This window comes from Haliotis cracherodii, unplaced genomic scaffold (assembly GCF_022045235.1).
Source record: "Haliotis cracherodii isolate W230 unplaced genomic scaffold, xgHalCrac1.p SCAF_3, whole genome shotgun sequence".
NCBI lineage: Eukaryota > Metazoa > Mollusca > Gastropoda > Lepetellida > Haliotidae > Haliotis > Haliotis cracherodii.
The window spans coordinates 20,909,833-20,926,361 of record NW_027266286.1 but is presented as its reverse complement, the minus strand read 5'-3'; the positions used below and the strand labels follow the sequence as shown (position 1 = coordinate 20,926,361).

At 39.9% G+C, this 16,529-nt stretch overlaps 1 protein-coding gene across 1 annotated transcript; it reads right to left on the bottom strand.

The window, feature by feature from the left end:
* Nucleotides 1-6,592: 6,592 nt before the first annotated feature.
* On the bottom strand, nucleotides 6,593-16,340 carry LOC139474313 (dnaJ homolog subfamily B member 13-like). Its single transcript, XM_071257272.1, has 7 exons — nucleotides 16,213-16,340; nucleotides 13,563-13,669; nucleotides 12,343-12,504; nucleotides 10,803-10,960; nucleotides 8,474-8,606; nucleotides 7,296-7,467; nucleotides 6,593-7,012 (listed from the first exon to the last, which is right to left on the bottom strand). Exons 1-7 carry the CDS (start codon nucleotides 16,278-16,280, stop codon nucleotides 6,859-6,861), a joined length of 954 nt encoding a protein of 317 aa, XP_071113373.1. The 5' UTR covers nucleotides 16,281-16,340; the 3' UTR covers nucleotides 6,593-6,858.
* Between the last annotated feature and the right edge of the window lie 189 nt (nucleotides 16,341-16,529).

Here is a 16,529-nt window from a genome sequence, read left to right as displayed (position 1 = left end):
GACGAAAAAGGTGGAGAAAAGAAACTGAAGCCATGCTGCGCTTGCCCAGCGACCAAGAAAGTTCGAGATCAATGGTAGGTTTGATTCACTCAGCCATGATGTATCGTTAGACATTTATTACAGTGTAAGTCATTTGCCCTTGGTATGTACGGTGGACACTAATGCCAGTGAAATATATATCTACGTACATGTGAACGATTTTCATTAACGCCAGATTTTTCCAGAGAGAATGTTTGTCTTGGAGATCCACGGTGGAGTCGTATTTAGTCTTTCACGGGTGAAGTTAAGTTATTTGATGTCAGAGTGGATAAGTTAGCCTATCGTCTTTATTACACCGACATCCTTCGAACGAGGATGGATATTCGTGTAGTTCCGTGTTTTAGGGAATTATCTAGTATTTTTAAACAATATCATTGTAAGTTCCCATGTCAGACAAATTGGTGAAAGTGTGTTATTTTGTTCCTTCCCAAAATATATAATTACATTACTTGGTTGTAGTCACTCCAGCAGCTTGATAAACAGCATGAGAATCTATATCAAAGCGTTGCAAAATGCAATAAAGCAGAAGTTGTTTTCAATAAAGTTGTATGTTTTCTTATGAATCATTTCATGATAAGCATGGCGTTATCAGTGATTAAGTCATATTTTCTTTAGGCCAGAAATGCTTTATAGCTTGGGTTCAGTGTAAAATAAACATGCTTTGTCATTGTATTCAGGGTACAAAAAAATAATATTATCTTTTTCTTGATCAGTAGTGCTAGTAGAATCACTTTATCTCTGTCATGTTGAGTAATTAGTACACAAGTAAAAGGCTTATAGCTAGCTGATTCAGTATCAATTAATGTCTTTATTTATTGCAGCATAATTGAGAAGGGAGAAGATCAGTGTGGGGATCTGATTGAGAAACACAAAGAATGTATGAGAAGCCTTGGTTTTAAAATCTGACGAAGGTGAGAATGAGATGACTAGAAATAAAAGCACTTTAAAATACCAGATGCCATTTTTAGCTCACCAGAACCGAAGGTCCAAATGTGAGCTTATTGTGCTTATTATAGGCTGTTTTCTGTTCATACAGACATCTGATCAGAATTGGCTGGAGGCAATGGGAGGAGTGTGCCTGAATGTTTAACATGTTTAAGGGATATCTAGATCTAGCTCTGTAATGTTAGGACACAAAATTGTTGAAGGGATTAAGATAAAACAAATGAACATGGTGAAGTTTTGGATTTTTTTTATGGACTAAAAAAGTATTGCTGTCTTTGTAAAATTGATAAAACTATATTCAGTCATGAAAAATGTTTAAACATCGTCATCGCAAACACACAATTGCTAAGAAATGATATTTTGGTGGGATATGTAGTACTGCACATGCTAAGATCATGTATTGAGAATAAGACTTTTTTCTTAAAATTAAAATGGCATACAGTCAAGTAATGTTGTGTCAAACTTTGATGTGTCAAACTTATGGTTGTCTCGTAGTAAAAGCTTGGTCCCTGGGTGTTCATTCTATATTCATCATTTTTGGATGTGTCAAAACTTGGATAACTCGAAGTATTTACGTTGGTCCCTTCAACTTCAACACAAGAGTGTTTGACTGTATTTGTTTTAGAATATTACAATGGTCAGGCTGAATGTTTGTTGTTAAACAGCATTCAGCAGTATTCAAGCTATCAGACAGTGGCCTGTAAATAATGAAGTCTGACCAGATGATGCAGTGATTGATAGTATGAGCAACAGTGCCAACTATCCATTCTGTCAGTGTATGATATCAACCAAGTCTGACATAGGAAGTTGGGGAGCTATCCTGGGAATCGCTTAATCTATCTGAAAACTCAAGAGTCTTACAGGCCCTTTCATATGCCCTCAATAATGTTATGTGAAGTTTCACGAATTTTACATTGGATCATACTGTCATTCAGGCAACATTAAACAACCAATAAGCAGCCACACTTTCTTTTGGCTTTTTTTTTTAAAATTAGTTTACAGGTCCTCCGACCCAAAATAATGAAAAAATGGAATAAGATCAAATTTATCATTTTTTACAAATGTTTTTATCCCAGCAGCAGTGCTGACCCAACAAACTTTTGTGTTACAATATAAAGCTTTCTAGAATGTTGCAACGCAGTAACGAGATGACTTTGCCATCAAACTTTGCTACTGTATTGAAGGAATCACTTCTGTAATGATTCTGTGACAATGCAGTGTTGGCAGTAAGGGTCAGTAACTCCAGCCATATCCGGGAACCTTGCCTTGTCATATCAGAATTTTTCATATATTTTTTCCCTTACCATACTTACCAAACCGATTTTTCGGGGTAAAAATGTGTAAGCCAACAAAAAACGACCTTACTAAGTGGCTAAAGATTTTGCTATATTGTACAACATTCAGCTCTCTTTGAACATGTTGAATGTTCCTGGTGAGCAACAGTTCCTTGGTGCTATTGTTTTTTCGTTGCTCCCTGACTTTTTGTTGTTGACTTAGCCTTTGGGTAAATATAGCCACAATTCAGTTATTAAGTGGACAGGCAGTAGGCCTGGAACAATACACCTACTGCAAAACAAACTTAGGAAAAATGTGAGTGAACCCCCATTTTGGGTCAGTGGGCATTGGAGGTGAAGCAGAAGAATCCATTTCTTCTGATCAGGGAGAAGGAATGTGATGCTGTGCAGATGGAGTTTATGTTCTATGTATATTTGACAATGCGTCAACTCAACACATGCTCTCTCGCTGTTCACAATAGTGGATTGATTGGAAAGGATTAGCTCTGTTCAATTAACGCATAGCAATCTTCCTGTGAAGATCCGGGGTAGAATAGGTCTTCAGCAACCCATGCTTGCCATAAAAGGCGACTATGCTTGTTGGAAGAGGCGACTAAAGGTATCAGGTGGTCAGACTCGCTGTCTTGGTTGATGCATGTCATCGTATCCCAGTTGCGTGGATTGATGCTCAAGATGTCAATCACTGGATGGTCTGGTCCAGACTCGATTATTTGCAGACCCCCCGTCATATAGCTGGAATATTGCTGAGTGTGGTGTTAAACAACAAACAGATTTGTTTGTCCCACAGAAATCATCTTCAGAAATAATAGAAATGTCAGACTCTCAATTAGGACCACAATGCTGAAAGATGTTTAACCATGTTTACCTGTTAACTATTAATAAAAGTTTTTAAATATAATTTTTGTTTCAGTGCCAGTTTTGCGTGTCTGTTCATCGGAAGCTAGTGACTGAACAAGGCCATCGGTCAGGAAGGGACTCCAGTTCTCATTCTGGAGATGGCAAATCATATTGTTTTTTATCTGTTTACAATTTGTTTGTCTGAATCATATTTGTAAATAAACGCCCTCCACATGAATCTCAAGACTTGTGTTGGTTGCTGATAATGTAATCTAAGGCATTTTGTTCTGTAACCATGACAATGGTCAGAGTGCTTGAATCATGTCTCCCACTGAAACAATATTTACACTGAATTTATTTTTTAGGGATAAAGAAAACAAAAAAGAGAAATATTGCTAATGCTAGTAGGCCTATGTGTTGGCCAAAAAGTTGTATTGTGATACAGGTATTTGTATTGCGATATATATTGGGAGCTGAAGTGTTTGATACTGATTGTACAGGTCATATTTATGTACACATTAAAGTACTGTATTCGACGTATGAAGCATCCAGGGCGCTCTCAAAATTAGAAATAAGGGGCTCTTATTAGAATAAAATTTTGGTGAGAAAACACAGAGTTGAAAGATCCTAAATTTCGTGGTGTATGCTGACAGCCTGTAATGATACAAAAGAAAAGTCTCTGCGTACGCCACAGATATATTTTCCAGAATTTAATTGCCCATAATTAAGGGTGCATATAACACACAAGTGCGTATTATACACAAATAAATAAATCTTGTGTACATTGATCAATCGGAAGGAATTGTGATTGTACACCAGCCAGTATATTGGCAAATATCGCCATTGGCGTTTATTAGAGCGGGGCGCTTATTACGTCAAATACGGTATATATTATGATGTCAAAGTCAGCATGGTCAGTCATTACCATTTTGAAGTCATGGATACAGGGGAGATAACATGAGAGAAAACTCATCTCCACGTTTCCACCCTTCTGTCAATCAATTTCAAAATATATATTCACTGATGCATGACACAATAGGGAAGTAATTGTTGAAGCTCACAATTCACAGCCTGCTTTTGTCTAATGGTAGAGCATCCGTCGGTCAGGGGTTTGATCCCTAGCCACATCATATCAAAATATGTTAAAAGATGGTACTTGTTGTTACCCTGCCTGGTACACGGCACTAGGGGATAAAACAAGGACTGGTCAGCATGGAGTTAGTTTACTGTGTCTGAGGGTATTCTGTGGCATGTATTTTGGTTGGCTAGCACTATGAAATTGGCATTAGTCCGGACGAGTACAAGCAGTCATGTGTATGCACATCGCTATATTATGAGTGCAATAATCTTTGACGTGACGTTATACTTCATTTCACCTTTACCTCACAATTCACTTTCGCTGACCCAAAACACAGTGGGAAAGTGCTTGTTGAATTCACAATTTGTATGTCCAACGTGATACATGTATTGCTGAGAGCTGTCTGAGGCTGAACAATCTTGCATCTGTGGAGCACCACTGTACAGTGTATGGGTGTATGCAGCATCTGTGGAGCACCACTGTACAGTGTATGGGTGTATGCAGCATCTGTGGAGCACCACTGTACAGTGTATAGGTGTATGCAGCATCTGTAGAGCACCACTGTACAGTGTATGGGTGTATGCAGCATCTGTGGAGCACCACTGTACAGTGTATGGGTTTATGCAGCATCTGTGGAGCACCACTGTACAGTGTATGGGTGTATGCAGCATCTGTAGAGCACCACTGTACAGTGTATGGGTGTATGCAGCATCTGTGGAGCACCACTGTACAGTGTATGGGTTTATGCAGCATCTGTGGAGCACCACTGTACAGTGTATGGGTGTATGCAGCATCTGTTGAGCATCACTGTACAGTGTATGCAGCATCTGTGGAGCACCACTGTACAGTGTATGGGTGTATGCAACATCTGTAGAGCACCACTGTACAGTGTATGGGTGTATGCAGCATCTGTGGAGCACCACTGTACAGTGTATGCAGCATCTGTGGAGCACCACCGTACAGTGTATGGGTGTATGCAACATCTGTGGAGCATCACTGTACAGTGTATGCAGCATCTGTGGAGCATCACTGTACAGTGTATGCAGCATCTGTGGAGCACCACTGTACAGTGTATGGGTGTATGCAGCATCTGTGGAGCACCACTGTACAGTGTATGCAGCATCTGTGGAGCACCACTGTACAGCATATGCAGCATCTGTGGAGCACCACTGTACAGTGTATGGGTGTATGGGTGTATGCAGCATCTGTGGAGCATCACTGTACAGTGTATGCAGCATCTGTAGAGCACCACTGTACAGTGTATGGGTGTATGCAGCATCTGTGGAGCACCACTGTACAGTGTATGCAGCATCTGTGGAGCACCACTGTAAAGCATATGCAGTATCTGTGGAGCACCACTGTACAGTGTATGGGTGTATGCAGCATCTGTAGAGCACCACTGTACAGCATATGCAGCATCTGTGGAGCACCACTGTACAGTGTATGCAGCATCTGTGGAGCACCACTGTACAGTGTATGCAGCATCTGTGGAGCATCACTGTACAGTGTATGCAGCATGTGTGGAGCACCACTGTACAGTGTATGGGTGTATGCAGCATCTGTGGAGCACCACTGTACAGTGTATGCAGCATCTGTGGAGCACCACTGTACAGCATATGCAGCATCTGTGGAGCACCACTGTACAGTGTATGGGTGTATGCAGCATCTGTGGAGCATCACTGTACAGTGTATGGGTGTATGCAGCATCTGTAGAGCACCACTGTACAGTGTATGGGTGTATGCAGCATCTGTTGAGCACCACTGTACAGCATATGCAGCATCTGTGGAGCACAGCTGTACAGTGTATGGGCGTATGCAGCATCTGTGGAGCACCGCTGTACAGTGTATGGGCGTATGCAGCATCTGTGGAGCACCACTGTACAGCATATGCAGCATCTGTTGAGCACAGCTGTACAGTGTATGGGTGTATGCAGCATCTGTTGAGCACAGCTGTACAGTGTATGGTTGTATGCAGCATCTGTTGAGCACAGCTGTACAGTGTATGCAGCATCTGTAGAGCACCACTGTACAGCGTATGCAGCATCTGTGGAGCACCGCTGTACAGTGTATGGGCGTATGCAGCATCTGTGGAGCACCACTGTACAGCATATGCAGCATCTGTTGAGCACAGCTGTACAGTGTATGGGTGTATGCAGCATCTGTTGAGCACAGCTGTACAGTGAATGGGTGTATGCAGCATCTGTTGAGCACAGCTGTACAGTGTATGGGTGTATGCAGCATCTGTTGAGCACAGCTGTACAGTGAATGGGCGTATGCAGCATCTGTGGAGCACTGTATATTGTAAGGGATATATGCAGCATCAATGGGTACAGTGTAAGGAGTGTCTGTAAATTCAGCAATTTAAGAAAAATTTACAACATTAAATATTGATAGGTATCTCAAGGTTTTTATTTACAAATGTTGGAGTATGTACAGTAAAAATAAATCTACATATCAAACAGGAACATGTATACTGAGAATGTTTTGGAAAGTTGTTCAAGACATGTTGCTTCCATCACTGTGACACAGCACATCCAAAACAGGAAATGGTATTGTTTGTATAACTTAGTTGAAACCGAATTTACATGTTTAGTAGATGACTTCATGACTTCAATTAATGTATTTCTTTAATAAAACTCTTTCCCACCCATGAACGTGACATGTTTAGTGTAAGAGCGCAGCCTTGACCAGATCCTTCTTGTCGGGTGTGAGAGACTGGGGAAACACTATGTCAAAGTCTATGATGAGATCCCCACGCTCTGATGGGTCTGTTGAGATGGGCATGCCCTCGTCTGGAACTACTTTTTTGTAGCCCGGTCTGAAACAGACATATAAAACATATCATTTCCTTCCTAGGTGGGTGTGTCTCCAAGTATACAGACATTATGAGCATAATGAAAATATTACCCAACATATTTGATGAAATTGTCAATATTTATAACCATAAACAGAAAAATTATCTTACAATTAGTCTAGGGTTGTTTCCAAAAGTGATCTTGGTACTACAGCTATTGTCGGATAGAGTAGAGATACCATCACTATGGTAGGAGGATAAGATCTCATTATCCAGAACAGCCAGAAACATTGGACAGTGGACTTACTTGACAATGTCATTGATAGGAATGTGGAGGATTCTCTCGTCCAGAGTGTGGATCTCCACTGAGCAGCCAGTCAGGGCTTTCCCCAGAGGCACTTTAGCTGTGTGGATCAGGTTGATACCCTCACGACGGAAACGAGGATGGGGCTTGTCTTTCACGATGAAAACTATATCGGCTGGAAGAAAAGCAGGAAGTTAAAGTTAAGTCAAGTCATATCCGGTTGACAGTTGAATGCTGTTGTATGCTGCAACGTTCCAGCCATATCACAATGTCATATCAACAATGAAATCTGGATCAAGCAAACAAATGGTCAACAGCATGAGCCTGAGCTAGGCTGTCTGGGAATTGGTTCTCAGGCTATAACTTTTGAAAATATATTTCGTGTGGGTGGTGTTTCTTTTAGTTTTGGGCCTGATCACACTAGTATGTAACCAAATACACAGTTGTGTACCCTGCACAAACAAGCATACAAACACCTATTTGCGCCATGACCAAAACACGAGGTGCGCAGTGCACATGTAAAGGGAAGTTATTTTGCATAGTTTTTAAGTATTAGGATCTCTTTGATTTTTGTTTAAATGGAAATAAAAACGAAACGTGCAGCAGACTTTATGATGTTGCGGGCGGTGCCTGAGAACCAAGGCTATTATTTTGTTCATCCTAATGCTGGTGTACTAGTAGCTAGGACGAGTCCAAATTTACTACCCGGGTACCCACACCCCTATTACCCGACCCTACCCGGATACCCACATCCCTATTACCCGACCCTACTAGGGTACCTGCTGTTGGTGTCAAGAGATAGGTAAAATATGTCCGATTGGGAATTTGACAGTAGCCCTGGCAGAATGTATTTAGATACACGTATAAAACGATGTGGTCTGAAGTTGACTGGTTTTAGCTTTGTTCAAACATATATAAGTCAGAAGGAACATGTTCATAGTCCTGAAGAAATGAAAAATAGAGTGAATTTTTGTCATGAAACAATATATCATGTGGCTAACCACGGGTCCGGGTAGTCCTGTGGGTACCCGGGTCCTACTCAGTACCCACCCAACCCGAGTACCCGAGTTACCCGTCCAGCTCTACTGGCAGCACAGGACCATGCTCTCCACTATGTACATGGAGATGTTCAGTTATCAGCACTGGCTATGGAGGAGACCTGGCTGATGTCGTGGACCCACCTGGCACATTGTTGGGTCCCTGGTCCCCCTCCTGGGGGAAGGTGATTCTGGTACCCGGCTTCCATCCCCGCTTCACGGTGATGGTGAGGATTTTGTCCCTGATGCTGGAGGTGTGGCCATCTTCGTTCATCACCTAGGGACAACAGATCCACACTTAGTGTCAACTCCGGCTCTCCTGGCACACGCAAATGATGCCTGAACTGTCTTGAACCTAACCATGTACTCTATTTGTTCATCATGTCCAGGGTTAGAAATTGGCACTAGTCCTATAGTCCTTACCAAACTGCCCAATAGTAAAGGTATCCTAAGGACTAGTAGAAATTGGCCCATTTTAAGGGTTTTGCTATATGTCATCATTATAAGGACTAGTGGACAAAAACTGCCTGGTGCTCAGCATTAAGAGGCTAAGACAAGGACTGGTGGGCTCGGAGTCAGTATACTGTGTTTGAGTGGGGTATTCATGTTAAACTGTGGCATGGTATCTCAGTGGGCAAGCACTATAAATCTACGTCATTCCAGACAAGTATAAGCAGGCTCACGCATGCACGCACGCACATGCACATTGCCATGTAAGCGTAATAATCTTGGATGTGACGTAAAACCCCATGTCACCCCACCTCTCGTATGTGGACTAATGTTACCAGTGTTTACTATGCAGAAAGAATGTTTCTAAACCCTGGCTATGGACCAGTGACTCAAGCCAATGCATTTACATTTTCCAAACAGTAAAACAGCATTCCCAATATTGACTCCAATGAGGAAAAGACTTTAGGTCAACTGTGAAACCCCCTCCCCCCTTCTTCCTACACACACATGTATCACAGATATCTTTGAACATGTATGGTTCAGGTATGTGTTCTTAATCATCCTTCAAATATTATCTTAGAACTGTAGGACATTTGAGACGACAATACACCTCGAACATTAATGATGATTTATTAGATTTCACAAAACATTAATCAGGACCAGTAATTATAAAATGAGTGAGTTTGGTTTAACGCCGCTTTTAACAGTATTCCAGTTATATCGCTGCGTTAATGTGGGAGGAAAGCCCCAAGTGATGCAGGTCTCAGATGTTTACCACTTTGGTGAAACCCATGAGCACGGGTATGGTGCTAACAAACCTAGAAAAATAATCGGGGCGAACCGGGATTCGAACCCACAATCATAGGTTTCTGACGTGCCCAAGGGACGCAACTCTGCACAGTGAATCGTTGCGCCTTAGACGACTGGGCCACCCATGCCCCCTAATTTCAAAATTTCAAAATGTAAGGCAATCCAACAGACTAGTTGAAACTTTGAAATGAAAAACTCATAACTGAATAGAAGAGGTTAAATTGCCAAAATGTTTCCGAAACAAAATGTAGATGTACGGGTAATGTTTAATCTGACGATGTGCCAAGGTCTACAAACATACTGCTTGGACCAGTGATTTATCTGTGGTCTTGTTAATTTTTTAAATTCCATATGCCAAACCCTGTTTTATAATGAAATTGGGAAATCATCAAATCTACAAGGTCATATATAATATACTGAGAACAGTACTTCAATAGGACAGTGAGCTGATTGTCAGACTGACCTGACTGATGAGAGATGATTACCTGATCTGTTCCCATCTCAATCAATCAGGAAGTCAACCTCACCCAACATATCTGAATAATTGATGCTCCCTAGCATTGTACAATCACAGCCTAATACACCAGTCAGTGGTGGCATTTGCTATCCCAGGGAGAGGTTATTGTTAACTAAATGTAACATGATATTACAAGGGTTAGCAAACAGCAGTGAGTTAATTGATTAACATTCTTGCTCATGTAATATACATCAAATTCTGTCTTAGTTATTTATATATATTTTTTTAAAGGAAATATGCTTTTAAATGAAATGACACAAAAATAAGTAAATAAAAAAATACAAAATATGCATGACATTATTATGTTCAACATTAAGTTCATTTTTAAACCATTGAAACAAATTCTGACAAAAAATTGTATTATCCAGTGTTGCCATGGAAACTTTGTTTAAACACACACACACAACCCCAGATATTCATTCAAGCTCTTATAATTTATATATTGACTCCATAAAAGGTGAAATATGAAGTGGAGAATAAAATTCAATGAAATAAAATTTACAAATTGTGATGAATCAGTAAATGTCAAGTATACAATCAATCCTACCTGTCGGGATATTTTCATTTTCTTGGTACATCCAAAGAACACCTCCTCCAGTGACAGATTTAAACTACATGTAACAGAATTGCTCTCATAATGAGCCATGACTGACGTTGGGGCAGACATTTCTCACAGATCTCATACACCAAACCTACCCTCCGAGATATTTTCATCTTCTTCGTGCAGCCATGGAACACCTCTTCCAGTGATAGGTACAGGTCGCGCTCGATTGGTGGATCTTGCTTCTTGCGACCTCGACCTTGGAGGCCTCCAAAGCCCATGCTGAGGTCTCCATCAACACGATCGTAGAATTCTGCATGATGGAGACAGGATACATTAGTAAATAACAATGGTATCTAGGATAGGTGTAGCCGTTCCATGGAGAGCTGCGGTCCGAGGAGTAATGAGGCAGTGATCACTTGCATGTTGTTTAATAATAATGATCTGTCTGAGAAACTTGCAGCAAATTAAGTTGAGGCTCTACACAGGTGTAATGGATGTCGGGAGAAACATTTCACATTTTATATTATCTATTTTGATTGTTTCATATTGATTTTACATTTCCAATTTTCTGCATGTTCTGTGTTCCGTGAGACAGTGTTACTTATCACAGATTTGTAAATATTTGAAAACTAAATGAGGAAAGGAATTGTTATTGAGAAACTCGAGACCCTCATATACAAGTTGTTAATCATTGCATTCCATGACCACAGAAAGTCAGCTTAACAATTAAATCTTAATTATTCATACACAATAACACGCTGTGCCAAATTCAGGCTGAATCTGTTTAAAAATTTAGGGTGAAGCTCATATTGCGTCTAAATGATGAGTTTGATGATCAATACGGTCGCTATGCAGAGTGTTAATGAGATTCTAGTCCCACTAATGACTGGGGTTACACTCACGACTGGCTCTACCATGAGGGCATCAGCAACTGGATGTAGATGCAAGTATATGTAATTCTTTATCATTTTTATAAATAGATAACTATTTAACATATTTTTTTCTTCTCACCCTTCTTTCAATAAATGATTTTAATTATTCTTATCTTCTAAGTTTCTAATGATTTTTGTAATTATCATTTTTGTAATTAAGTGTCAACAAGATTCACTGTGACCAAGTTTACATCAACGAGTACAAATCATGTCTTGTTTTGTTTTTTTCCTGAACAAGGTTTCCATAGAAGCAACTGAAGTGTAGTGGCCCTTGAATAAAAATGCTTTCAATCAAATTTTGTTCGAAGATTGTGTTATTTGTTAACTTCATGAACTCAGGAAAAGACCATTAACATTGCAAAACAATCCAAATCTTTATTCAGCCTCTGAAACAGGTGGTGCCTAAGCATAAACAACAGAAAATAAACAACTTTTACTGTCTGCAACTTAAACCACTAGACAGAGCCCGAGTCTAGTAAAATTCTGTTCTGTCTTATAAGCTCAGCTAATAACACTGTATACAGTCATCATAAAATCTACTACAAATGATGCTAAGATACATGATAGGGCTGGCAGTTTCAACAGTTTTTGACACAGACTGCATTTAGTCTTTTTGCACTTTTGAAATTTTTTTCTTAAACATGTTAAACATATTCATTTGTTTTTTCTCTCACAAAACTCCCACTACTTTTGCATATAGAATGCAATATTTCGATCAAACAGTCACTTGTGAATCTACATACTGACTGGTACTGCTCACCTTGGAATGGGTTGTCTCCCCCAAAGAAGTCTCGGAAGACTTTTTCAGAATTGCCATGGAAGGTGTAGCCCTGGGTCCACGCTCCGGCCTCCCCACTGCCAGACGGAACGCCGTTCTTCAGTCCCTCCTCACCGAACTGATCATACGTAGCTCTTTTGCGAGCTACAAACGGAAACAGTGGTCATCATCACTGCTCTACATTCAATCACAGGACATTTCAGCAAAATTTATGCATATTTATTATTTAATTATTATGTTAAGTCCTGTGATTCAATCATAAACATCTTAAATGAACGACTCAATCATGAGTGAGTGAGTATGGTTTTACGCCGCTTTTAGCAATATTCATGCAATATCACGACTGGGGACACCAGAATGGGCTTCACACATTGTACCCATGTCGGGAATCAAACCCGGGTCTTCCGCGTGACGAGCAAACGCTTTAACCACAAGGCTACCCGACCGCGCCATCAATCATGGAAACTTTTCTATCCAATTCTTTTAGATGTGCCAAAAATCCTGTTTCAAGGCTGACATGACTTGACAGGACTGAAATACCATTCCCATGGTGTTAAACCCAATACATGCACTCACATTAGTCAGTTGTGTATAATGGTAACCTGATGACATGGGTTATTGCTCATGGTTTCAACCACTAGATTGCCAGGTGGAGACTCGTTTGTGTTCAGGCCATCATGAAACAGCTGTAATATTGCTGATAGGGGCAGAAAACAACATTCACCTACTCTTCATATTAGTTAGGTTGACACTTTTGACATCCATACAGAGAAGGCATTATGTCATTCCCCTGACGTGTATGCCTGGACGTGTCCATCACTTATTACAAGAGTGAATGAGTAAGTGACTTGGGTTTAATGCCGCTTTTAACTGTTTTCCAGTTATATCACGGCCAAGCATCTTAATGTGGGAGGAAAGCCTGAAGTGATGCATGTCTAAGACATTTAGCACATCGATGAAACCCACGAGCCCGGGTATGGTGCCGACAAACCTAGAAACATAATCGGGGTGAACCGGAATGTGAACCAAGCATGGGTTTCTGGCGTGACCAAGGGACGCAACTCTGCACAGTGAATCACGGCGCCTTAGACGACTGGGCCACCCATGCCGCCCATATTAAAAAAAATGATGTAATATGTAACCATAGTTGTTTTTTGCATTGAATGTGTAATTGTCTTTACAATAACTAAAATTCAACTTACGATCCGAGAGCACATCATACGCCTCCGCAACTTGCTTGAACTTGTCTGATGCATTCTGGTCATTAGTATTCTTTTCTGGATGATATTTCAACGATAATTTCCGGAAACTGAAATTTAGATTGACAAATTCTTTTTCAGTATTATACATAAATACTGTGAAACGATGTGAATCAAGACAAAAGTGCTTCCACTGATACCATCTGGAATAAAAATATTCCGGATTTACAAACCATGATTACTCAGTAGAGATTAATGTCACTTTATGTTTGTTTGTTTGTTCAATGCCCCGCTCAGCAATATTCAATCTATGTGAAGGCGGTCAATAAATAATCAATGTGGGACAGTCAATGCAGTGATTGACATCATGAGCATCGGTCTACGCAATTGGGATACGTTGACATGCATCAACCAAGTCAGCGAGCCTGACCACTTGATTCTGTTAGTCGCCTCTTACGAATAGCAAGTTTACTTGATGTTTCAGTAGATTTTTGTCTTGATTTAATGACAAGTATTAACTGAGCCTAATAAAGTAAAAAGATTTACTGTGTTGGAGGCTTCAGACTAATGCCAGCTTGCAGACAGGGCTAGTGCCCAAGTTCTACTGGTGACATTGTACATGTTTAAGGGGGGGAGCTAGAAAGAAAACAACCAAAAATCATAGATAATTGTATTAAAAGATCACTATAAATGTTGTTCAGTTTTAAATGAGTCCTCTTGGCACCATATTTATTTGTAATAGCAGGGGGCTTATTAAGTTCATGGGAAGTACACATGAAGTCAATTTACTCAAAGTGTGTTTTTTATATTTGGTTTAGCCTGAAATGTCCTATAATATGTACATTAGGGCTGGGAGGAGTCCAAATTTACTACCCGGGTACCCGACATCCTATTACCCTGCCCTCACCGGATATAAGTCTCAAGAGTTGGGTACAAAATGTCCGAATGGGAATTGTTTTAAATGTATAAAACGATCTGATCATGTACACACTGAAGTTGATAGATGCTTTATCCTTACTCGAACATATAAAAGTCAGAACGAATGCCTGCATAGTGAGAAAGAAATGTTTTGTGTAACCATTGAGTTTTATAGTTAATGTCATTAAACAGTATGTCATGTGACTAACCACGGGTCTGGGCAGTCATGTGGGTACCTGGGTCCTACTCAGGACCCACCCGACCCGAGTACCCGAGTTACCCGTCCCAGCCCTAATGTACATGGTTTATTTCAGAAAGACCTTGAGTATATTTTTTATGAATTGCAGCATTTATGTCAGGCATTCTGCTACAAGAATGAGAGGGAGATTTTAAATGGCTGCACTGTTAGTCGACAACCACCATAATCAGTGTATGTGGCAGAACCCTGGGCCCAATTTCTCAAAGCAAGGTTTTCTTGTTAACCACTGTTATTGATGTGATAAGTATTTTAGGGTTGCAACACTGGAGACAAGCTATATGTGGCTAGTTATTTGGTACATGCATTATTTAACAAATAAACGACAAGTGGGAGCTGTTTATTGTATGATAAACAACAGCCACGAGTCATTTATTTCTTACTTGAGATATCAATATCATCCTAATCATATGCTAATAAAATTTACAATATTAAAAATATTTACCCATATTTAAATGATGATGACTCCCTGGATAGAATCTGACCTCAGCAAAGTCGGACAAGTCCATATTATGAACAGGGTGGATAAAATTGGTCTTTCTCGCATATTCTTATAATTTGCACGTTGATTATTTGCACCTTTTCTCCCAATACTGATTGTCATATGTCTCCCACTTTGGGATGTGATTGTTTACCTACATTGCCCAGCTACATCTACGGGGAACAACTCACTAGACACCCCCCACTCAAAAATAACTTCATCAAATTTACGTCATCAATTGCGAATCATGTTCAAATCTCCACAATTACGTCATGACAGAGCAATGCTATATCATGAAATAATCCATGCTTCCTTCCCCATTGTTCTTTGTGATTTATCGCGTAGCTATCTTATATAATTCTGTACTAAGACAGTGCATGAAACACAGGTCAATAGCCTAAATAATTGGAACTTGAGTATTAATAAATGAAAATGGTCGGTAATTTGGCCGGCCATTGGTATGAATATTATCAGACATATTCTAAATGCTGACAACCATCTTTTTCTTGTTAACAATGCAAGCTTTGAATGTCCGACATGATGAATGCCTCTTCAGATAATGATACAGGGCATATGAAGTACATAAATATGTCTAAAATGAGCGAAATAGGTCAATATTTCGAGCTTATAGAGATGGTCTGTGAGCAAGTCCTTTACCTCAGATGAATATTATATGATTCTTTGTAATTTTTGTTATTGATTGTAATATTTCATACAACAAAACATCGTACCTAGTTATGCCGACAACCCTAACAACCAAATGTATTACTAATATCTAATTGACAACTTTGAAGTATTCACTATAACAATTACAGTGACTTAATTCTAGACAGCTATGGGCCTACACACCAAAGCAACGTAATAAAGAAAGCTGCAGTTTCGTAGAGGCAAATATTAATTTGTCAACTTATTTTGAAACATATTTTGTATGTGCTGACTTCTAACACTGGATTTAATCATCTATTTTACCACGAATGCACTGGGGTTCTTCAACTTACTGTTTCTTTATATCACCGTCGCTTGCACTTCGCGTCAGCCCGAGAATACTGTAATAATCCACTCCCATCTTGACACTTCTGTCACTTTCCGAGTGGGACCCTTGTTTGTATACTCCCAATATGGCGGGTTGCTTAGCAACGCCTGTTCGAATACTATTGACATTGCCTTCGAATCTTTTTTATTGCAATAAGTTCCAAACATATCCTTTGAAAGGGCGGAATTAATATAATAAAGAATTTTTAAAGCATTATTGTTGACGCGAGTTCAATAAAATCGAGTAAATGAATTGAAAACTGAATACGAAGAGCGGTTGTTA

What these genes read in the sequence shown, in the direction of transcription:
- LOC139474313 (XM_071257272.1), bottom strand. Translation starts at nt 16,280, where the DNA reads ATGGGAGTGGATTATTACAGTATTCTCGGGCTGACGCGAAGTGCAAGC. An exon ending in GGGAGACAACCCATTCCAAG is followed by an intron (nt 10,961 to 12,342) that starts GTGAGCAGTACC and finishes TCCATCATGCAG; the next exon opens with AATTCTACGATCGTGTTGAT. An exon ending in GGGACCCAACAATGTGCCAG is followed by an intron (nt 7,468 to 8,473) that starts GTGGGTCCACGA and finishes CTTTTCTTCCAG; the next exon opens with CCGATATAGTTTTCATCGTG.